General features: G+C 36.7%; 1 protein-coding gene across 1 annotated transcript in view; it reads right to left on the minus strand.

The window, feature by feature from the left end:
* LOC121958217 (venom phosphodiesterase 1) overlaps nt 1-23,907 on the minus strand; it is a 51,036-nt gene that overhangs the window by 14,897 nt on the left and 12,232 nt on the right. Inside the window, exons 6-21 of the mRNA XM_042507086.1 lie at nt 23,511-23,571; nt 22,294-22,391; nt 19,274-19,353; nt 17,846-17,965; nt 16,772-16,881; nt 13,976-14,041; nt 13,795-13,867; nt 11,196-11,304; nt 10,825-10,947; nt 8,247-8,278; nt 7,533-7,660; nt 6,881-6,950; nt 5,968-6,055; nt 5,393-5,565; nt 1,048-1,093; nt 603-757 (exon numbers count right to left, since the gene is read on the minus strand). Of these exons, the coding sequence (XP_042363020.1) occupies nt 603-757; nt 1,048-1,093; nt 5,393-5,565; nt 5,968-6,055; nt 6,881-6,950; nt 7,533-7,660; nt 8,247-8,278; nt 10,825-10,947; nt 11,196-11,304; nt 13,795-13,867; nt 13,976-14,041; nt 16,772-16,881; nt 17,846-17,965; nt 19,274-19,353; nt 22,294-22,391; nt 23,511-23,571 (1,532 nt within the window). The remainder of the gene's footprint in view (nt 1-602; nt 758-1,047; nt 1,094-5,392; nt 5,566-5,967; nt 6,056-6,880; nt 6,951-7,532; nt 7,661-8,246; nt 8,279-10,824; nt 10,948-11,195; nt 11,305-13,794; nt 13,868-13,975; nt 14,042-16,771; nt 16,882-17,845; nt 17,966-19,273; nt 19,354-22,293; nt 22,392-23,510; nt 23,572-23,907) is intronic.

A 23,907-nucleotide genomic window follows, 5' to 3' on the forward strand; every position in this document is an offset into this window, starting at 1 on the left:
CTTGCTGCTTTTGATCACAGATGATGAAATGTTGTGATGCAAATATTTTTTTAATTTAATACAAAGAGATTTCCTACTTTCCTATTTGTTTTTGCAAAACGCACTTTTACTGCAGTTTTTCAAAATCTGTAAAGCGACATCCCAAAAAAAGTGAATTCTTTTTAAATGATGACAGTTGGCTAGATTTCTGTAGTTGTGGCCTTTTTCAGATAAGCTGCCAAAACAGAAATTATTGTGCAGCTGTAGCCAAAGTTAGATTACACATGCAAACATCAAGTTTGCATGTGTAAAAAACTAGAAAAGAAAATGTTTTGCTCGACAATTATTATCAATTTTAAGCACTTAAAAAAAACCAAACAAACTTTATTTTCTTTTTAAATTTTTTTTCAGGTACATTTTTTAAAAATTATATATATATCTGTGTCATTTCCTCTTAAGTTTCTCATTGCAGGTCTTTTCAGGTTTCAGGTTCAGGTTTGCTCATGCACAAGCCATCCTGGTGCAAAACATGATTGTCTAGCACCAGGTATATCTTTATAGGACTCAGATTTATTAAAATCATGCATATTCAATATTTTGTAAATCTTAATTGACAAACTTACTGGTTTATCGACGGTGAAGGAGCTCCACAGAGGCATCAGGGCGTCGTGGCTGTAGGCGCTGATGAATCCGTCCTGGTGGAGCACGCAGTAACTCCGGTCAGGCTGCAGCATCCGGGGACGACCAAACAACGTGTGTGTCTTCTCCGCAGCCGACACTGAAAGACCAAAATGTGCAATCAGTGAAAGCTTGACGATGCCTGACATCAACAGTGAGATGAGTGTAAATGTTGCAAATATTTTAACAAAGGACCAACAAATAAGAGCTGACATGCAGGCAGTTCCTTCAGAGTACTTTCAGTCGTGATATAACATTAAAATATCAACGGAGAGACTGATCTACAATCCAAGAATCTGGAAAATTAAAGAAAAATAAAATACAGAAACAGAGAGACGTTAAAGGCAAAGAAAAACTCCCTTTTGAAAGCACAAAGGTGAACCTGCTCACCTTCCTCTGCTGTCAGATTCAGACGGCTGTTGATTGCACTTACACTCTACAGAGAGAAAGAAAGAAAAAACATTTGCTGTTCAGAGGAAGTTAATATGTTTTTGTATGTTGTTTTTATTTTCATACTTCACCTTTAACCCCAAACCCTAACCCTAACCATTCAGGGGTTAGGGTTACAGATGTAGCAGAGGATTTTATTAAGAGAAAATTAAAAACTGATGATCAATAAGTAAATTCACGGCACACAAGATGGCTGAATTGCTTCTTCTTCTTTTTTTAAACTTCATTTGAAAAGTTGCAAATTTATGTATTTCTGACTTATTGTAAGAGCTGAGCTGAAAACTCCAAGATCAAACAAAGATACATAATTTTGCCAAAATGTTCATATTCATTCATTCATGCATTATCAAAAACTGTGTTCCCAAATGTTCAGTCACAGGTTTTCCACATTGCCTATAGTACAGTCAGCATGTTTCCACATATGAATCTTGGATTTATTTGTGGTTCTGAAATGTTCAGCAGATGTGATGTTCTCTGTATTTCACTGTCAGCCGTTTATTAGTGTTTCAGGGTGATTTTAATCGAATCCATGCATTTTGTCTCTGCAGCCGGTGCTTTTATCCAAAGTGACTCACAATACATGCTTTCAGTCATTTTTTGGAAAATTGCAAGAATCATGCAAATATCAACTGCATCAAACACACTGACAGGCTTCAAGTGCATTTTGAAAAGTTGAGTTTTAAACCTGCAAAAAAGATGTGTGGAGTTTCTGATGTCCTGATGTCAGTGGGGAAATTTTTCTACAAATGAAGAGTCAGACTTTACCATCTGGCCTCGACAGAGTTTCAAAGAAAATGAAACAGACAAAACCAAAAAAATGAGTAAACTGTAGGATTTCAGAGATTTGTGTGACTGTGGGTTTTCTGCCTTCACAAATTCAAGTAAAAATATCACAGAAAACAAGAGAGGTGTGCACTTTGCTTTCAGCCTTAAAATAGTGTGTCCTTTACATGGCAGGGAGGAAAGTAAGAGTGGTTTGAAGGTTTAGGGTTTTGCAAAATATTTAAATACTGCCATTAGATAAGCATACAAAGGAGCAGAGCATGTGCTGACCAAGTGAGCAGGAAGCGGATCCAAAAACAACCAAAACCCACGGACAACTCAGTTCAGATAAAGAGCTCAACAGTAGCAACTTCAGGAAAACCCTTTGCACCCGTTCACAAGAATTTAAACCTTTGAACCCCGAGCACGCTGGAACAATGAGCAAGTTACATGAATTAATAGATTTAGTAAATAATATTAAAAATGCTTGGGGAAACCTTTATTTATAAACCTACCTATATTTATTTACAAATACATATTTAAAATTATGTTGCAGAATTATTATCATTTTAAAGCACTTTTCCAAGTCTTTTTTTAATGAAGTAGTTTTAGATATTTTGTAACTTTCTCATCCAAAAATCATTTCTCACTTGATTTTTGGATCATTTCTTTGGATGTTTTTGAAAGGTTTCGATGGGTTAAGCTTTTGTTTAAAGTCTGCATAAATATCACATGATGTCACACTTTCAAGCTCACAACAACAGTTGATGATGTTACACTTTAGTGTGAGCCAAAGGTAATCCAGGACCTGCTTAACCAGATAAAAACTGGATTAATGTTGCTTCTCTTGTACTCAGTTCAGACGCCTTTCACAAGTATTTACACCTTTGAACTCTGAGCAAATTGGTTTGACTTCTTCCAAAAACATGGCTAAAAAAGGCAATTAACACCGCGATAAGAAATGTTCCGCAAATTGCAAGAAATTGGTAGATGTAGACAGTTATTTTTAAAAACAGTGTGGGTAAATGTCCAAAAAAACATATTTCTTATAACTGTATTTATATATGAGGACTTTCAAACAATTACTTTTTAAATCCCAATTAATCACAGAATTGATGAAAAGCAAATGTACATGGTATGATAATAGTCAATTTACATATGATGGTTTACCGTGAAACCAGTATACCACTGCAACTGGAAGAAGCTGTTATCACGAGTGTTGTATGTATGACTGAGGAGAGTGGTTTTAAATTTATTCATTTTTTGTTAATAACAAAACATTTCTATCAAGCATGCAATGTGATGTATAAAACCACTGTGTAGGGCCGAATTCACTGTCTGACGAGGGGAAAGTGTCGTGTTGTAGGTGGGAATGTGAAACTGTTTGAAAGGGCAGCTCTAATAATTGATGCATGACCTGTTTGTTCAGGGATTTCAACCTCCGTGCCAAGAACTTTCCACCAAGACAGATCAAGCTGAAGCAACAGAAAGTTCAGTTCAGGTTAAATCTTCCTGTCTTTAGCATGAATAATATTTAAAGTGAAGTCAAGCATTGGTGCAATAAAGCCGAGAAATTGATTTTGTATCCCTAAAGTCAGGTTCAAAGAAAAGACTTAGAAGTCCTGATTTGTTAACACTTTACAGCTATTTATCATGTTGCTAGGATACAAGGTTGGAGCCCTTTTTTTGGCCTCAGGAGAAAAATGGAGAACAAAGCCGCTAAGCTTGTATTCGTGCATGATGCATCATGTTGACTGACACCATTTTGTTTTTGTTTTTAAATTTGTTCTGACTTTTGACTTTTACACATGTGTTGGTGTTTGTCTGTCTGCCAGAAAGCTCTGCCATAAATTTGTGTCACAAACTGACATTTTACTCAATTTTAAGACATAATTTTATGATTTTATGTGTCTTTTACCTGTGAGTATAAATCAGTGTAAAAATTTTAGCCATTGGCTGATTGGATCTGGAGTAAAACCGAGTTGAAAATCCTCCTCACCATCGCTGAAAACTTGCCAGATTCACACACATCTCAGTGGGCCCAGTCCAGTCTTTGGGCCTTTGCCGGTAAGTCATTTCTCCGTAGAGGACCTAAACCTGCTCTGATCCTTGCTGAAGTCAAGATAAACCTGTGGACTCCCGTTGTGGAGTCCTCGTGTTTACTGCGTCACCCAACACGCCACCAATCGCCTCACCTTCCGGGTGTGAACTCTGCTTTGACCTCTGGCAACAGCAGGGAGCAAAACCCAAGAAAAGAGTCAAAAGAAAAAAAGGCTACCTTCACACTAAATCTGAAAATCAACAGCACCAATTTCAACCAGGAGCTCTGGTCCATCGTACATAGGAATATCAGGGGGAAGAAGTCCCCCCTGTGTCCCTCTCCACTCTGTCAAATCCAGACTTCCAGCCGGTTCAGCACCCAGGATGAACAGGTCTTCCCCCCGCTGACAATAAACCGTCCAAATTCGTCTCTGCTGCCGCTATATGCACCAGTCCCCCCGGCTCCGGGTGCTTGGTCAAAGCCGGCTTCCACTCCTCGTGAGCTGGCTGGCAGTCATGTAGCTCCACAACCTGTTAACTCCTCTTCTAGCAGCAAACCTCGGTCGTCACTCCTGCATCTGTGATTGTTGGTGACTCAATCATTAGATATGTTAAAAACAAAAGTACCGTGACTCATTGCATGCCAAGTTGCTGACATCATCCGACAGACCCCCTTTCTGCTCGGCAAACACCCAAATGTTCATTACGTCGAAGTTCACTTTGGCACAAATGACACCCGTAAGTAGCAGTGTGAAGTTTTAAAAGAGGATTTTAGCTATCTTTTTAACGAGCTTAAAACGTGTCCATCTTCATTTCAGGCCTCCTCCACTCGCTGGGCCGCGGCGTCGAGCGTTTGTCTCGGCTGCTCTCTTGAGTACCTGGTTGCAATCAGTCTGTCCATCATTTAACTTTTCTTATTATTGTCTTTCATATACAATGATAATCTATTTTGGAAGCAAGCTCCCTTTTTTAAGGGCGACAGCATCTACCCAGCGTGCATGGCACACTAGCACTTTCGCCAAACATTTTCCACACAGTTTGTACAGCCTCACGCCACTAACTGACCGATAATCACTCAAATAAAAGCTTTTTTACATGTACAGGTATTATGACATCTCATGTTTACCTTAAAAAGCTGTTTAAACAAAAAAATTGCATTTTAACTATATGATTACACATTACACTTGTCAAAAAAGGGGGCGTGGCTCCACTGCAGTCCACTTTGGATGATGAATAACACTGTAATCTGCTTACGAACATCTCGTCAAATATGTCTGTGCTTTTAGGTTGAGGCAGATGTTATAGACCTAGACATCATAGAAAAGGAATGCCCATTGGCTGGACAGGAGATCTGAATGGGTTAATGGGTGATGTTACAGAGGCTACATCCATTATTTATGCAGTCTGCACTGGATTCATTATTGTTTTCTTATTGCCCAAATCTTTGCTCTACTCTGCAGTTTGTCAGCGTGACAGTACTCACCACTGCAGAACAGGAGCATCCCAGAGCGTCTGCAGGGTCCAGGCTGGTCAGCGGACACTGAGCCGGCCTGCTCTGCTCTGCAGGGGGCGCCGGTGTGTAGTAGGGCCGCCTCAGGATGTGGTTCATGCTGCCGTGAGTCCCGTTGTTGTCAGTGGGAGAAATCTGCATCACGTCTGCAAGAAACACGAAGCTGTTTAGTTTTTGTGACTGAAATCTTGCACCACATCAGTAAACTATCTCATCGACAAAATGTTATGATAAATTGTTGTCAATTCCTCCTTATGAGAGGCTGTCCAATGTATTGCAAGGAATCTTAGATGCGTTTGTAAAAGTATGGTCCCCCCTCAGTAAATATTTTGGGAGTCAATGGTCAGCAATCAGCTTTATTGGTGTAGACCAACCTTAATATGAATGTTAACTTTTTATTTATTTTCTGGTTGCAAATTTCCCCCCCTTTGTGTGTCTTTGTCACTTTGTTGTGTGTAGTTTGTTTTGTTCATGTTTTTTTTTTTTTTACTCATCACTCTGATTGGATTGATTAGAGTTATTTGGATATTCAGTGTTTGTTAACTCACCACACATAAGATTGTACAACTCGATGTTGGAAAAAGGTTCAATTTCTGTCATGTGGTAGAACTTGGGTCCATAGCTGAGAAACATGGCCTGGAAGAGAGGAGGGAGAAAGACGAGTTTGAAACTATTATTGCAGTGCAGAGGTTGAAATGTGCCGATGAAAAAATGGTCAAAATAGACAAAAAAACTTAAAACTTGAAGAATAAATGCAACAACACTGCAGTGACAAAATGTTCTCTCAACTGTCAGTGTTACAGACACTCAAATAAGAAACTTTAGAGTCATTTTAGATTCCGATCTCAATCTTAAAGCCCATTTTAACCCTTTGAAATCTGAGCAAATTGAGAAAAATGAAAAATGAGAAAAAGGTAATGAGAAATGAAAGGAGAAAAAAAAATTAGCCAAAAAAGTAAAAAGTACAAGAAAATTACCTGAAAAATTGTAATAAATAAATAAATGATGGTGTAATAAGAAACAACTATAAAAAAAATGACTTGAAAAAGTGCTTAAAATTCTTAATATAGTTTTCCCTTGACTTTTTTCTTTTTCCCCGAGACATTTTCAAATAGCTTTTTAAAAATAATTTTCTAAATCTACTGTTTTCTTGCAATTTGTGAAACATTTCTTCCCAATTTGTTTAATGCCTTTATTCCCACATTTTTCAAATAAATCACATCAATATGCGTAGGGTTCAAAGGTAGAAATACTTGCAGTCAGTCATTTGCAAAGGTGAGAATATCAGTGTATCAGTGTCATCTATTGTCAGTTTTCTACATCAAATTGAGGTATTTACAAAATGAAGGTTTTTTTAAATTTTGGTCAAAACCTAAAGTCAAGTAACAATGTCCAACGATGTTGGTAACCACCAGGGATGGCTGGTAGACCAGAACAGTAAAAAAAATAGTCGTTGCTCACATGCATGCTCTCAGCATCGTTATCGTAGCCGTGAGCTCCACCGGAGCAGAATGTGAGCGATCCTGGATATCTGCAAACACACACAACAGTTTTTTGATTAATTTGGCACAAAAGGAATGAGCCCAGTCTTTGTTGAATACTGAAGTGATGAGTTAGCAGCGCTGCACAGGGTAAATAAGCGTCAATGGTGGTGGAGTTCAAACAAACTGGTTCCGTTCAGTGCTCTGAAGACCCCCACAGAGACTGCGTCATTAACATCTTGAGAAAAACAAGAATACTTGACATGTTTAACGGTTGCTGTTCTCTTAATGCCTGCGGCATGGTTTTCAGGTCTAATTCAGGGGTATTCTGCACAGTTTTAAATGTCTGACTGTGGTTTTTTAGGCCTCCCAGACAGTTAACCACTATATGAAAAATCAGCTTTAACTCCTCTCACAGCCCACAGTCTTCATTGTGATGTGTTTTGTGACAGTCTGCTGTCATGAGGCACTGTAAACCTTTGCAACTGTTATACAACCCCAAACCCCCTCTGATTTTAATTTGTGGCGTTATTTGTGTGTGGCAGATACTTTCCATGAGGGAGAACTTTGTAAGCATTGGTGATTGCTCACAAAAAGTTCAGGCTGCAACAATGAAAAAGAAAGGCAGATACCTCTCAAACAACCACTTTGGGTCGACCAGGACGCTGATGTCTTCAATGCGACGGCTGTTGGCAAAGTGCAGGCGCTTCGGCAGGTTGGCCTTCAGGTACGGCTTGATCTTTTGGTCTGGCTCCTTACACTGAAATCACAACAAACACAATGTTTTCAGGAGAAACATATTTTTAAAATGATTAATTTCTTAGTTCAGTCAGATCCTCTTTCGTCAAAGAAAGCTTTATTTCCATTTGCAGTGTGATATTTAGCAGTGTGGCTCTGCAGTGGGACCTCTCTGCCCTTCCTCGTGTTTACATGTTTTAAAGAAATCAAGCCAATTTACTCAGGTTTCAAAGGGTCCAACAGGGCGCCCTGAAATCAAATTTGCAAGTGTCTATGTAGAAAGGATCATGTAATCTATCAGCATCATGACTCCCCTCCATCAACCAGCTGATCAGGTGATGGGCCTGCTTGAGATCAGCTGATGTAGCTGGGATGTGAGCTGAGCGTCACACCGTGGTCTGCCTGAACTCACGCTATGCTCAATATTTGGCAAGAAATGTGTAATTTTTTTTTTAGCATTTCAAGAAAAAAAACAAACACTATAGGCCTTTTAAATGTGGGCTTTTCTTGCATGAAGGTCATCACTGGATCACTGGAGACAATCTGTCAGATGGTGGAAAAGCTGTACACTGAACATGTAGGTGTTTGTGAGATCACTGAGCACTTACGGTCATGTTGGCAACAAGTCCGGCCGAGTCCACTGTGAAAAAGGAAAAAACAGTCAACTTTTCTGTGGTAAGCCCAAACTTCTGCCAGTGACTAATGGTTATTCAATTAAATGTTGCACCAAACCAGGCAATTATTGTTAACCAACTTTAACCATGTTGCTTCACATGTAGGATTTATAGTAATCAGTTGTTCTTCAAGAAGTATTTCACTGTTGGAAAGATGGTCTCTTAATAAAACTAGAACACCACTGCAGCAGAGAGACATACGTAAATATTTCTGAAAATGGTGCTACATGACCAAAGAAAACAGAGAAAAGGACATGCACTGCACTGCACCAGACCAGTACACGTTCCTGCTGCTGGGTGATGCAATGCAACCTTGTACATGTGAAACTAAGGTGGTCGGCCGGCAAAAAATAATCCCTTACTACAATTAACCCTTTAAAACTTGAGCAAATTTGTCTGATTTCTTGTGAGGAAGGCAATGAGCAACTAAAGTCAAAATAAACCAAAAATTAGCAAGAAATCAGTAAATGACCTGAATAATAAAAAAAACAAAAAAAAAAGAACAAAAAGGAAAGTACAAAAAACAAAATGAAGAAATTACCTGGAAAAGGTGCTTAGAAGATTATACAATTATACAATAATTTTAAAAATGTAATTATGATATTGATATAGATTTTCACTGGCTTTTTTTCCTCATTTTTACCAAACATTTTACCTAATTTTTTAAATCTAATTCCTTGCACATTTGTAGGTATTGTATTTGTATTTGTATTTTAAGACATTTTTAGGATGGGCAAATGCACATGCTCTCAGTATCAAAGAGGACATGTCTCCTGCAGTCCCCAATGGTTAGGCTCAAGGACGTGTTTGGTGGCTCCATTGATAAGCTTTTATTTTGTGTCACAAAGACTCCTGGATTGTAGATATTTAATGTTATCTCAGATCTTCACGTTCAACTGGTTTCATTTGTGATGGGTGCAGCTCCGTGGCGCCTGCTGATATGCTGGCTGAGCATCAGGATCATAAACTCAAGAACACACATGTTTGGCTGTGATATCATTTGTCACAGCTTACCAAACATACCTGAACTTTGTGTTAATGCATGGATGAAAAATGTAAGCAGGAAACAGTGTGAGACATTAATTATCACCAGTACAACAGGTGTTGATGATGATAAGAAAGGCTTTCTGCTTTCTGCTTGCTGTGGGAGGAACACATGAATCTCAATGTGTTGCTGAGATGTTAGGCCAGTTCAGGTCATGGACATTACTCAGTCAGCAGAATGAAGGGCAACCAAGTCACGAGAAAATAATGTTGGAATTGTGCATTTCTACACACCCTGGTTGTGTTACACTTCATCCACATCATACTGATGTTTCTAAAAGCAAGCAGTATATGAGCCATGGTATGGTGGATGCCGTGACACCTAGGAGAGACAGCTGCCAAGCCTGCCCAAAAATTTCTTTGCGACCTGTTGCTGTTTTTCCAGCAGTGATAAACAAAGAGCAAAACAAAAAGCAACTGATTTTTTACAGAGACACTGCTTCTTTTCCAGTCTGTTCTTATTCCACAGTCGTAAAATACCGCAACTATTGCAGTGATTTTGTAGTAAGATCTCCACGGCAAAAGCCACCTTTTACCTCCATGTGATACACTGCTGGACAGCCTCAGGTGAAAACGTGGCCAGACACAACAGTTTGTGATGCTATTAGACGGCGCCAATCTTTTATCTTTTATTCTCACCAATGTAAAACAGGATCCCAAAACAAAAGTGTTTATGTAGATCAAATATTCATGGTGCTCAGAGGATGAATCCTGATGACTTTCATTACGAAGTCATCAAATGCTGCCACTTTTTTAAATGCTTTTGGCAAATGATTCCGAAGCCGAAAGCCACCATTCATGTCTGCATGATACGCCACTGGATGACATCTGCAGAGAGCGCGGCCGGAGAGAAGTGGTCGCTGTGTTATAATGCATTATAATGCATAACAGGTGTTGGGTTGAAATGCTGCCAGTAACAACATAATATAAAGAGTACAAAGATCCCTATAGGGCAGGCGGGAGGGACAGTGAAGGGGTCAAACAAACCCGGGACTGTCATGTGGGAGTCCGGTGTTTGCTTCCTGCCTGAATGTGATGTTTTTTTCTACACCTTACCATGTGCCTCTTTTGTCTAATACTAATTATCCATGCATGCATTTGTTGACATCACGGTGGCGGCATCCTAGAATGTCAACGGCCGATGCAGAAGAATACCTAGAGTGTAATATGTAGACACAGAAGTCCACTGCAAAGCAGCAATATATGATGAGTTGGGATGAGATTGTGTTGGCTTGTTCAGCCGGGACTGGTATACTCAGGTATTTATAGCCAAAACATGATCTTTTCCTGCCCATAACCAAGTTATTGTTGTGCCTAAAACTAACAAAATGTTAACCACAGCATTGTTAAAATGTGAAGTTTCAACAAATCCGCTACATAAAAACATTCAAATATAATCCGTGGTTTGCAGAAACGTATAAAACTATTTTTTTTCCTGCTGATTGGGTTGTTGGAGCAGTTTACTCACACACTGTGTCTTTGTCTTTGGCTCGGATGCGTCCGAATGTTCCCTCAGTGACCCAGTAGCTCCTGACGTCCCCAACCAGCTCCTGCAGCACCGCCTTCCTGTCGCAGCTCGTATCCTCCATACCTGCAACAGTGATCAGCTGTTATATTATGCCCCATAACACAAGACGGGTTTCCAATACAGATTAACACAAAAGTAATATTTTCAATATGTTGATAAAACACAATTGCAAGATGACTGTTATTTTTTTTTTTTTACTTTTCTTTTTTTTTTTTGTTGCTTATTTTCTTGTAACTGTTTCTGATTTCTTGAAAGAAATCAGGCCAAATTTCCTACAGGTTCTAAAGGGTTAATAACATATTGTTTGGCACCGTGATCTGCCACAATGATGATGTTGAGACAGCGGTGGAGGCCGATCTGCTTCAGGCCGTTCATCAGCTGACCGATGACCTTATCCACACCCTGGATCGCTTCAATAAGCTGCAGGAAACAGATAACAAACACACAAACACACACACACACACACACACACACATTCAGAAGCAGGTTCATTTATTCTCCACAGAAAGCTCTCATTCATCTCTTATTTTTGATGTATTTTTATATAAAACGAAAACGGGCACGGCCAGCGAGTAAATAAGACAAAGCTAAGGCTTCCCCAGTCTCTACTATGGTAATTCTGAATGCCCTCGAACAATTTCATTTTGTTTTAGAAACCAATCGAGGAGGAAAAAAAGATGTAGACAGACGGACGGACAGTTTTCTTTATAGTAGGATGATGCAATGCAATAATTACTCACAAAGTTTCTTGAAACATTTTTTCTCTGTCTTATTGACCTGCTGCTCACTGAGACCACACACATTAAACCGACTGTAAAACACACATGTTGGCAAATCTCCAAAGGGAAACAGTCCAATTGTATCTATTGTCTGCATTTTATGTACTTCTGCTGGCTGCACAAAAATTATCTCCTTGGGGGACAATAAAGATTTCTTGACCTTGACCTTGACCTCCCAGTGGACATAAAGTAAGAAAAAAACATGCAAAGTGTAGAATTTGCTGCAAAACTTGCATACAAAGAAGACAATGAGAAACTTAACAAAAGATGGAAAAAAAGATATTATTTAATGAGTATTTGCAAGAAAAAATTTGTAAGAACATTACCTGAAAATAAGCACCAAAACTATAAAATGGCCTTTTTTTATGAGATAATATCTAATTCCAGATAAACTAGGTGGATCCTGCAGAGCTGCACGTTTTCATTTAATTCCTTGAAGGGGATACTTTTTCATTGAAAGCTCCTGGAAAAGCTGTATCCTCGTGATGAGACATGAGTCAGAGGACGAGGGACACTGAGTCCTGCCAGAGTAGAGACTGATGGATGATACAGATGCAGATGATTTAAAGCTGGAAGTCGAAGGGTTTTCTCTTTTCTTCGCATGTTAATAAGAAAACCAGTGTGATGCTATAATTTTCCCCTAACCTTAGCCTCAAGGTAATAAAGTTATTTTAGAAGCTCTTTATGTTTCAAATTGCAGTTTTCATTTGATGATGCCTGGAAACTAAAGGTGAAACGAAAGCAAAAGAGGTGTTCTTGCCAAACACAAAATACAGATTTAATCCACCTTTTAGAAACGTATCACCTCAACCTGAATCACCTGTCTGTGACTGCACCTGACAGGTGTGTGTGTGTGTGGGCACGCGAAATATGTCTGAACACTTAAGTTTTGATTTGAGCTTGTGAATTCCCTTTTGCCCTCCCCTTTTTAGCACTTTTTTTCCACTTCAAAGACGCCACACTTTACATCCATGACTGTGAAAACACAGACGCTTCACACAGAAGATCTCTACAGTCAGCACAGTTTACAGATGAGTTATGATGGTTTTACAGAACATTATGATGTCGCAGTGAAGGCATTTCTGAAGCATATATATATATATATATATATATATATATATATATATATACATACACACAATAACAATAAAAATAATTAAAAGAATTTTTAAAAAGTGGCAATCAATGTTTCACACCTTTATATTATTGATTATCTGTAGAGAATAGGCCTAAAAAATATTAGTAATCTGTAAATGATTATTGCTGATTTTATAGCCCTACCTGGGAAATGTGTCCTCCAGGACACAGAAACCATTTTATCATTACAGCTCAAAAAGAGTCTGACTGTGCTGATGTGTTTTTAATTGTTTAATTGGAGATCTGATTAAATCTTTATAGAGATGTTTTATCTGTGGTCATTAAAAAGGACTTCAGACTTCTTTAATTGTGCTCATCTGTGAGCCATTTGTGATTATGGGAGGTAATGGACAACATTAACCAGGCTAATGTGTCTGTTTGACATTAAATGAGGTGAAGATGTGATTAAAGATTTACCTACTGGATATAAAGAACTAATGAAACGATTTTTTTCCTAATATTTTGAGTAATTTCTTCTTTCATCATTGCCTTCCTCACAAGTTTTCAAAAGAAATTAAGTCAATTTTCCCAGGTTTTAAACGGTTAACCCTTTGATACCTGAGCAAATTGGCTTAATTTGTTTCAAATACAATAGAAGAAGGCAAGGAATTGCCTAAAAATAGCAAGAAATTAGTAAAAAAAAAAAAAAAAAAAAAAAAGGACAATAGAATTACCTGAAAAATAAGCACACACAAAAAGTTAATAAAAACTACACTCTAGAAAAAAAAAGAAAAAAATCTAGAAATACATCTATATATATATATATATATCATTATATATATATATATCACTATCACTGTCTCCTTTTACAGTTTTTCTTTTTGCAGTTTGGGTTTTGAGGTTTCCCCCATTTTTGAAAGAAATCAAACCAAGTTTCTCATATTTCAGAGCTTAAAATGCTTGTGAAATGTGTCTGAATGCAGCACAAGAAAACTGATGTCAGTGTAGGTGTTGAAGGGTTAAAAATGAGCTCAGTTTAGTCAGGTGAACTCACCCCTCCGCTGACCGGACCGTAGTTGTGTCCGGATTTATCCGGTTCCTCCAGATACAACGTGTAGAAATCTGGTCTGAAATAAAACATAAACTTTATTGAAAATTCAATTTGTTTGTTGAGTGAAAATATTCAGACTGCTGAAATTACTTCTTTTATTGATTTAGATACATAAACAACAAACCTTTCATCGTCTGGCAGCTGGAGCCACTTCAGCACGGTGAAAACTCTCTCCTCAAACGGCACTTTACTAAAAAAAAAAATTACAAAAGAAAGAAAGGGATGGGAGATGAGACCATTTCTCACAAATTTGCTCAGTGCTTTGTTTTCCATGTTTTTTAAAGAAATCAAACCAGTGTGCTCAGGGTTCAAAGGTTTAAAAACTTGTGAAATGCATCTGAAAGCATCATAAGAAAAGAGATGTTGCACAGAACAGTCTCAACTAATTTGACTCCCTGGTAAAATTTTGCAATATTTATTTCTGGTTAACTGACAATAATAAATTATTATATCAGTATGTTTTGATCCCTGCAGTGCCTCACAGTCGGTGCCAGCTTTAAGAGATTTCTCACTAACAGACTAATTACTTCAGCTGGACTGAATTATTTTAACTGTCCTGATAATAAGTCTTGCAGGGTCTGGTGTTTCACTGGCTCATGGATTTGTCTCAAAAGTGCAGCCTGTCAGCTGAGAATGTCGCCACATTTAAGACAGACTCTGGAAATTAATGCACCAAGGAACAGAAAAACTGATTTTTTTGTCTCTTTGTGGAATTTGTGCAGCTTTGTTTAATTTTTAAGAAGCCATACATATACTTTACTTTAACTTACTATTTAAACATGACCAAAAATTTGTAATTCATAAAAAAACTCATTAAAAATTACCCGAAAATAAGACAAAAGAAAAGGTTAAAAAAAGGAACCAAAAAAGTGCTGAAAAATAAAGAAAATATGTATATATGTACATGCATATATACATATGCATATATAAGAGTGTGTGTGGGTATTTTCTTTTCTGTAACATGATTAAAAATATATGTTTAATACAAAATTATTTTAATTTTCCATTTTTAAAAAGAATAATAATAATCTACTTTGCATGTAGTATATTGAAAATAATTCACTAATTCAATTTGTTATTATTATTATTTTTATGATTAGTATTTATTTATTTATGTTTTGTTCCTTTTATTATTTTTGCAATTTTTGGGTCATTTCCTACCAACTTGCTCAATGCCTTTTCCTCCATGTTTTCAAAAGAAACCAAACCGTTGAAGTGTTAAACAGCCTTTCAAAGGCGTCTGAACACAGCGCAAGAAAGCTGATGTCCATGTCGGTGTCAAAGGGTTAAAATATATATCATCTGGTTCCAGTTCCTGTGACTTTTATACTGGTCAAAAGAAAAGAAAAATCAAGTCTTTCCTCAGTGCTCATTATAAGTGAATATCACAGGGGAGGATGTCAGTGATGGGTTGCAAATGGCTGTTTTCTGGAAAAAAAGAAGCTGATAAACATGTCTTATTATAGTGATAACGCCACAGAGCGTGGACAGTAATGCGCTTAATTTAGGGTCTGAGCTGATAAAAGTTAAGGCCATCTGCACTCCCAACGAAACCAACGTCCAGCAACCCACACAGAGATAAAAATACCCCGACTGAGTTTCATGATCACCACAGTACACTGATTTTTATCAGCTGACATGTAATCACTTATTATTGCATTGATATGACTTCATGTCATATGATTGCACTTTTATTGATGCTGCCTCAGAGATTTCAACATGTCACTTGGATCAAAGACAAAACACATTTATGATTTAAATGTTATGTGCTTGAAATGTATCAACTGTATATTTCGTGAGTTAAATTATAGCTTTTGTGCTTTTGTGTATTTAGACACAGCAAAGCTTCATTAAATGAGTTCTTCTATATTTTTGTCGTTGCTGCTGATGTGGACGCGGAGGCTGACAACTATTGCAACATCTGCCACATTTACTGCATGTGGAAAGAAACGCCGTGTCACAATACGACAGTTTCCACAATGACCGGAAGGATTTACAGCAGAGATACTTCTGCAAAATAGGATTTTAGGATGTTTTTAGGACTTCAGGATGCTTCTTTGATTTTAGGAGGTTTCTAGGATATTTGGGCATTTCTAAGATTTTATATTTTTAGGTTTTATGACATTTCTCGACTTTCACGATATTTCTCGAATTTCAGGATGTTTTAAGGATTTTAAGACATTTCTAGGATTTTGGACATTTATACAATTTCAAAATTTTTCTCCAATTTTAGGATGTTTTTAGATTTTTTAGGACCTTTCTAAGATTTTCACTAGTTTTCAGGATATCAGGACATTTCAGGGATTTTTGGACATGGATTTCAGGACATTTCTCTGATTTTAGGACGTTTCTAGGATTTTAGGGAATTTCTCATATTCCAGGATGTTCCTAAGATTTAAGGACATTTCTCTGGTTTCAGGATATATCTAGAATTTTGGGATGTTTCAAGGATTTAAAGACATTTCTAAAATTTTGGAAGTTTATGAGATTTAATATTTCTGCAATAAAAAAAAAAAAAAGCTGAGAGTTTTGGACATTTCTTTAATTTTAGGATGCTTCTGGGATTTTAGAATGTTACTTGGATTTTAAAACATTTGCTGGATATCAGGGCATTTCAGAAATTTTAAGACATTTTAAGAATTTTAGGACATTTAAAGAATTTTAAGACATTTATGGTTTGAGGATGTTTCTATGATTTTAAGGGATTTCTAAGGTTTCAGGAGAAGGAATTCAGAATGATTCTTGGATTTTAGGACATATCTAGTTTTCTATGTTTAAAACTGTCATGCTTTAGCTGTATCACCTTGACATTACACTGCCTGTTTTTTGGTGCTTAGCTGAATCAGTAAATCTGAGCTCCCTGTAATCACCTAGCAGGATGTGATGCTTGCTTTTAAAAAGCCAGAAGTGTCAGTCTCACCCATTGTACGGTTTGTGGATGTCGGGAAAGCTCCCGTTGATTTTGACGTCTGATCCTGGCCAGAAGAAAGTCCCAGACTTCAGCCCGTGATGCTTCGCTGTGTGCCAGATCTGCACAGACAAACAGGACGGATCAACTCAAATACACTCAACTAAATCTGACATCTGACATCTAATATAATAGTTTGACTTGTACATTCATAACACATTCATACTAAGTTACATCGTTGTTCCTGACTGCCTCATGAAATCAAATTGAGTTACTCTCAGTCGTTTTTCCTCAGAAATCTACTAAATTTACTGCTGTGCAACGCTCTGCATCATTAACAGGTTGGTAGCATTGCACTAAGTTCTTTGTTGCTCAGATGCAGTTACATAATTCATCATACAGAATATCTTTTAACAAAACTAAACATCTGCAAATTCATCATCCGACATGTATCTGAAGAGCAGAGTGACACAATATAACGCAGCAGTCCCATACATGTTTCTGGGACTTTAGGACATTTGTAGGATTTTAGGACATTTCTCAGATTTTAATGACATTTTGAGGATTTAAGGATGTTTCTGACATTTTAGGACATTTCTAGAATGTCATGACATTATAAGGATATTGAGACATTTTTAGGATTTTAGGACATTTCTGGGTTATTAGAATATTTCTATAGGATTAAGGGACATTTCTAGGATCTTAGGATGCTTCTCAGATTTTAGGACATTTCAAGGATTTTGGGATGTTTCTTGGATTTTAGGAAGCTTTTTTTTTTTTCGCATTTTAGAATGCTTCTAGGATTTCATTACATTTCAAGGATTTTTGGATCTTTCTAGGCTCCTATAAAATTTCTAGGATTTTGGCACATGTCTCTGATTTTAGGCAATTTCTAGGATGTAGGACATTTCTAGGATTTTTAGAATATTTTTAGGGTTTTAGGACATTTCTAGGATTTTAGGACATTTGTACACATTATCAATGATACAGAATGTCTTTTAACAAAACCAAACATCGGTGAGTTCATCATCCAGCGTGTATGTGAAGTTCATGTTATCTCAATGAGGTAGACATGAAAACACTCACAGGCTGTCCCAGGTACCAGGCGGGGTTGTCTTTCTCTGGACTGGACAGACTGAAACTGGCATCAAACACTGGGTCGTACATCGTGTTGTCGATCAGACCGTTGGACTCTGGATAGAGTCCCTGAAGAGGAGAGGAGAGTTTTTTCACAGTTATTTGGATGTTCACCAGTTTCTCTGTGTAAAAGTGTAAGTATGAGATGAGTCATCGCTGATCTGTGATCGCTTGGAGTCACAATAATAATCCTGAGTCATGAGTTATGAATTTATGAATTCCTGGAAGGCAGCTATGACACACAGTTTTAGTTTGATTTTCAGTGACATGTGCGTGCCTATGCCTCATCAAACATGCTTTATGTAAATAAGAAAATACTCCAAAAAAAATCAGACTTTTCTTTTTTTAAGCCTGGAGCCTGTTGTAAGAAAAACTCTGCATAATACATTTTGCTCATCACCCAGTGGGGTTTTATCTTTTTCCATTATATCTCGTAGACTATATTAAATGGGGCTGTAAGAGATACTCATCCATAGTCAGAGTGTCACATTAGGTTGATTTGGGTCACCATGCTCAGCCCATTTTATTGAGAGTAAGTCAGAGGTTAAAACGTTTCTTAAAGCATCTGGAAACCAATATCACCAAATACTTCCTTACTACAGAATTTAGGGTCTTATATGCATGATAAAAATATTCAATTCAGTTCAATGATTGACCATTACCCTCAATCCCAATGTAAAATATCTTTATTTTAATTTTTTCACAGTTTCCTGAAGCTAAGCTGATTTGGGCGCGATTATCACCAATCCATATCACGTAATATGGATAAAGCTAGAGCTTTTGCATATAAACCATAACGTTATAAATTGCAGAATAACTTTTCCTCGATTGAAATATGAGACGTAGTCGATAGAATTTCAATAGAGCACATTCCAGCCATGTTTTGACAGAAAACACAAATCGCCAATGATAGTAACAATAGCGCCGTGGCGAACCAAATGCAGTGAACGACTTTGACTGTAGAACAGCTGAGTGTTTGACAGCCACAGCAATGAAACAGCCACATTTGCAGAGATGGAAAGTGACTTCTTTAGACTTCTACAAAATACTTGTTACTACTACTACTACTACTACTTGTTAGTTTCAGCTTTAATCAGACTTTGGATGAATTATTTGGAAACACAAATAATGTGCTTAAATGTGCTTAAATTACCTGAAGTTACCTGAAGTTTGTTTAAGATGGAGCTTTTCATTTTTCTAATAGTTGGGAACATTTATTTTCACTCAGATTTTTGTAGATACTTAAAGAGACGCTCAACTTTGATATAATGCTTTCTTACTATATCAAGACATGTCTCCAGAGGCTTTAAGAACTATAACTTTGTGTGACTGCATGCATGTGTTTTTGGCTCCACGTGTATCAGTGTGAATCTTTACCGTAACAATGGTGTAGTGATTTGGGAATGTCTTGCTGGGAAACGCTGCCTGCATGTACGGAGCCGAGGTTCCACATGTCTCTGACGTAAAGAACAGAAGATAAAATACATGGGCATAAAACACATGGGCTGAAATGTAGGCGGTGCTGTGCTGAAAATGAGATCCATTTAATCTGTTGAAAGGGCATGTGCGCCCATTGGTGGCATTTTGGGCCAGATAAATTTATCACATTGGGCAAGACTGATCTCTGACCCACACTTTCTCTCTCTCTCTCTCTCTCTCTCTCTCTCTCTCTCTCTCTCTCACACACACACACACACACACACACACACACACACACACAGTGAAAAGTCTGATCAGAGGAATATGATGTGCTGGATGAGTCACAAGCGATATATCTAGAAAACAAACCGACACACAAACAAGCAGCCGTGAATAATGCGAAGACTCCGGTCGTTACCTGTTTGGTTGCTGACTCGTACATTTTCTTCAGAAATTGTTAAGTGTGCAGCCGCTGGACTTGTTTCATCTTGAAGAGGTTTTGATTATAATTAAAGAGAATTTATTTGCTGAGGAGTGATTCAGGGACTTCATTGGAAGTGAAACAACTTCAGGCCAAAAACAAACCCTTCTGACCGATGAGTTAAAAAAAAAACTTAGGGTCAACGCTTTAAACTCTGCAAGACAAACAGTCCCACAGTGCCTCCAGTGACATTTTTATCCCTAAAAAATGTACAACTTCAGCTAAAATGTTATGTAAGTCAATAAACCATAGTGATTGATAAAAGCTTTAAAATTGTGCCATTACAAAAAAAATATTGAAATCTAACGTTTTACTATCAGATTTTCCAGTAGAATTGTGAAGTAAATCTGCAGAATACTACCTTTGCCCCACACCTAATTTACGGTATGACATGATGACGGGGAAGACAGGAACCTTAGCTTTCTGATGCAAAAATAATTCATGTTCTAGCTGTTATGGTTCTTATTTTAGATTGATTTACACAGAAACATTAAAGCAACTACCCCTGGGGGATGCCCATTTTTAAAGGGTTAAACCGCTAAGGCCACGTTTATATGAGAAAGGCCCAACTAAAAATGGAAAAATATTTCTTTACGTTTTAAAAAAAAACCTGCATTGATATGATAAAAGTATGAGATAAGTAACAAGGTTTTTGACCAGCAAATGTTGAGATCCATGTGTTGTCCATCTCTGACTCAAAAAGAGAATTTTGACAATGACTCATTTGAGAGACCTAAATCACGTGATGATGACCGGGCAGTTTTGGATGCAGTTTTTAATGCGCCCCAAAGGGGCACATTTCGAAACAGTTTCTGCTCCGAGCTGAACAGGCCAAATATTCACTGTGATGCAAAACCTGTCAAGTCTTATCTCATAAATTAATTTTTACATTGTGCTGCAATGTCCTGAAACCAAAGGCTGCAGATGAGTAATTCTAGAAAGCAAAAGGGCACGTCCTTTGGAAATGTTCAGATGTGGTTAAGAATTGTAACTGCACTGTAATATCCAACAAGTTGTTCGTATTGCCTTGATTACCTTGAAAAAGGAAAGTAAATATAACTGAAACATTTTAATATATGTTTACTTTATCTATCTAAGTGTTAAGTTTACTTGAGATTCAGCCAGAATTATTAAATTTTGTCAAGTTTTTGCAACTTAAAAGTGACAAGTGAAATTACCTTGTTCTTTATAAGTGTTCGCAGCTTCAGTAACCGAGTCAGTCTGACTCAATTTGATCATGACAAAGAGGATTTTGCAGATGATGAAGTTAGTTGAGCTGCGAGTTCTGTTTTGTTAACATGTTTAAGAAAATACAAATATGACTGATTAGTTTGCAAGCAGCAGAATATATATATAAATATGTGTGTGTGTGTGTGTGTGTGTGTGTGTATGTATGTATATATATATATATATATATATATATATATAAATATATATATATTTATATACAGCACGATAAATTTGATTTACTGAAGTTGCTTAGAACTTAGAAAGACTGGCTTAATTAAACTTGTCATTTTTAGATTGCAAAAACTTCACAAAATTAAGTAAATATCACACAATTTTTAAGTACATGTAATAATTATATATAAAGTAATCGTAAATAAAGGTTAATAGTTAGATTTTAAGTTAACCCTTTGAGACCTGACTAAATTAGACTAATTCCTCTTAAATACATAGGAATAAGATAATGAAGAACTTAACAATAAATGGCCCAAAAAATGTGCAAGAAATTCATAAAAAGTCATAAGAAAGTTACCTGAAAATAACAAAACAAAAATAACCCCCCAAAAAAACATACATAAAAAGAAAAACAAAAAAGGAAGTGTAAAAAAAAAAGAAGATTTTTTTTTTCTTTTTTTTAGGTCACATGATTTTAAATAGAAATGCAAATTAACCTTTTGAATAAATGATTTAAAATTAAATTATTAAAATTTTACAGAAATTGCAAGTAATTGGTAGATTTAGAAAATAATTCTAAAAAGGCTAGGAAAGAAAAAGGGGACATTTTATTTTAATTATTTTACATTTTTAATCACTTATTCCAGGTAATTTCCTTGTTTAATTGGTAGATTTAGAAAATAATTCTAAAAAGGCTAGGAAAGAAAAAGGGGACATTTTATTTTAATTATTTTACATTTTTAATCACTTATTCCAGGTAATTTCCTTGTTTTGTTTTTTAAATTATTTTTATTTTATTCTGTCTTTCTTTCTTTTTTTTTTTTTTTTTTTTTTACTAATTTTCAGGTAACTTTCTTTTATTTTTTATTAACTTCTTTCTGATTTTTGGGCCTTTCATCTTTCATTGTTCATTGGCTTAATCAGGTTTCAAAGAGTTAATTGGTTTCCTACATTTTTAAATCAACTTGCAAGATTTTAAAGTGTGAAAAACCTTCAGCTCTATACCGTGAAAAGGCTCAGACATATATATATGTATGGTGACCTTTAGGACATGAACATTCAGAGTGGAATAGAGCATAATTTGATCAACACTAACTGAGTTTGTCCAGGACGGGGATGAGTGCGCTCCACGTCTGCAGGTACTCGGCCCGCAGTCCATCCAAAGAGACGAGGAGCAGAGGCTGCTGCTTGAAGCTGCGATGGAGAAAACAATTCAATCAGCCAAAGAAAAGGAGATTACAGATATAATCATACAGTGATGAGATACAGTTGCTGTCAATGCATAAAAACTAAATGTTGATTGAAATGATTACTGATTATTATATTATTGACTTTCTCCACCACAAACAAGGGATAATGTAAGAAAAACAGAAGTCCCTCATCCAATTTTCCTCATTTTACACATCTAAAAGGGTTAAAAACGCAACACGTGTAACTTTTGAAAGATTATGATGCCAGGAGACATTTTCTGTCATTTTCTATAGCAATACATCTGCTGCTTCCCCAAACAATTGAAAGTTTATATGAGTCATTTTCAAAAGCTCACACAAATGTTTTATGAGGTCCATGTGCGGCTATTTCGTGGAACAAGAGCATTTGTTCTAAAACTTACATACTTGATGCTCGACTGATTATAATTTACTACAACTGTTGTTGAAATCGGAAATAAACATTGAAAAAAAAGGGGGCTGGGATTTTGTAACTTCTGCCCTCTCTTCCCTGGACATGAAACATTTACTTTTCTTTACTGAATCTGTCCGATTGGCATTCTGGAGTTGTTTATCACACTCACATTTCATTTTGCTCTCCTATTTCATTTGTCATGTTCAAAGTAAAGATCTAACTACAATGTAACACCTGGAAAGAGCAGATTCTTAGCTCCATAATGATGTCAGTATTCATTTTGTTATCCAAATATTTAGCAAACTACGTCATATTACACAATGACTGTCCTTGAGCCAGATTTGAGGGAAAAATGCCTTCAGAGTTAGTAACACGCTGGCTGCTAAGATACAAAATAGCTTGATTTTTGTGCAAATCTGTAATGGAAACCCACCAAATTGGATGCATAATTAAGCAAAAGAGACACATGATAAGGTGTAAAAAACATCACATTCAGATGGAAGGAAAAACACTGGATTGTCTTTATATCACATTGTTACAGGGAGCTTTTCAATGCTGACCAGCTGTGTGTAATGAAAAGTGACTTTTGGCATCGGGACCTTCTGCCAAAGGCACTGCAAACATGACGGTATTTAACGACTTGAGAATGAGAACGTGCTGTAATCTTCCACACTGATTACACATTCTTACCCTGATGGACATGTAGGGGTTAACAGGTCTTCACACTCTTCCTCCACCCATTGTTTCTCTCCTATAAAAATGAAGTTGGTTAATAACAGTCACAGTTCATGTCAGGATCTGACCATTAAATCAAACTAACACCTGTTGGTACCTGTTGGTCCTAAAAAAAGTCACTAAATCCTAGAAAAGTCCTCAAAATGTCCAAAAATCCAAGAAACATCTTAAAATCTGAGAAAAGTCCTTCAATCCTAGAAACATGCAAAAAGCTTACAAACGTCCTAAAATTCAAGAAATGTCCTCCAGCCCTAAAAAGTGCTGAAATTCTTACAATTATCCTAAATCCTAGAAATGTACTAAAATCCTAAGAATGTCCCAAAGTCCTAGAAATGTCCTAAGGGCTTACAAA

This window comes from Plectropomus leopardus, chromosome 18 (assembly GCF_008729295.1).
Source record: "Plectropomus leopardus isolate mb chromosome 18, YSFRI_Pleo_2.0, whole genome shotgun sequence".
NCBI classification, from domain to species: domain Eukaryota; kingdom Metazoa; phylum Chordata; class Actinopteri; order Perciformes; family Serranidae; genus Plectropomus; species Plectropomus leopardus.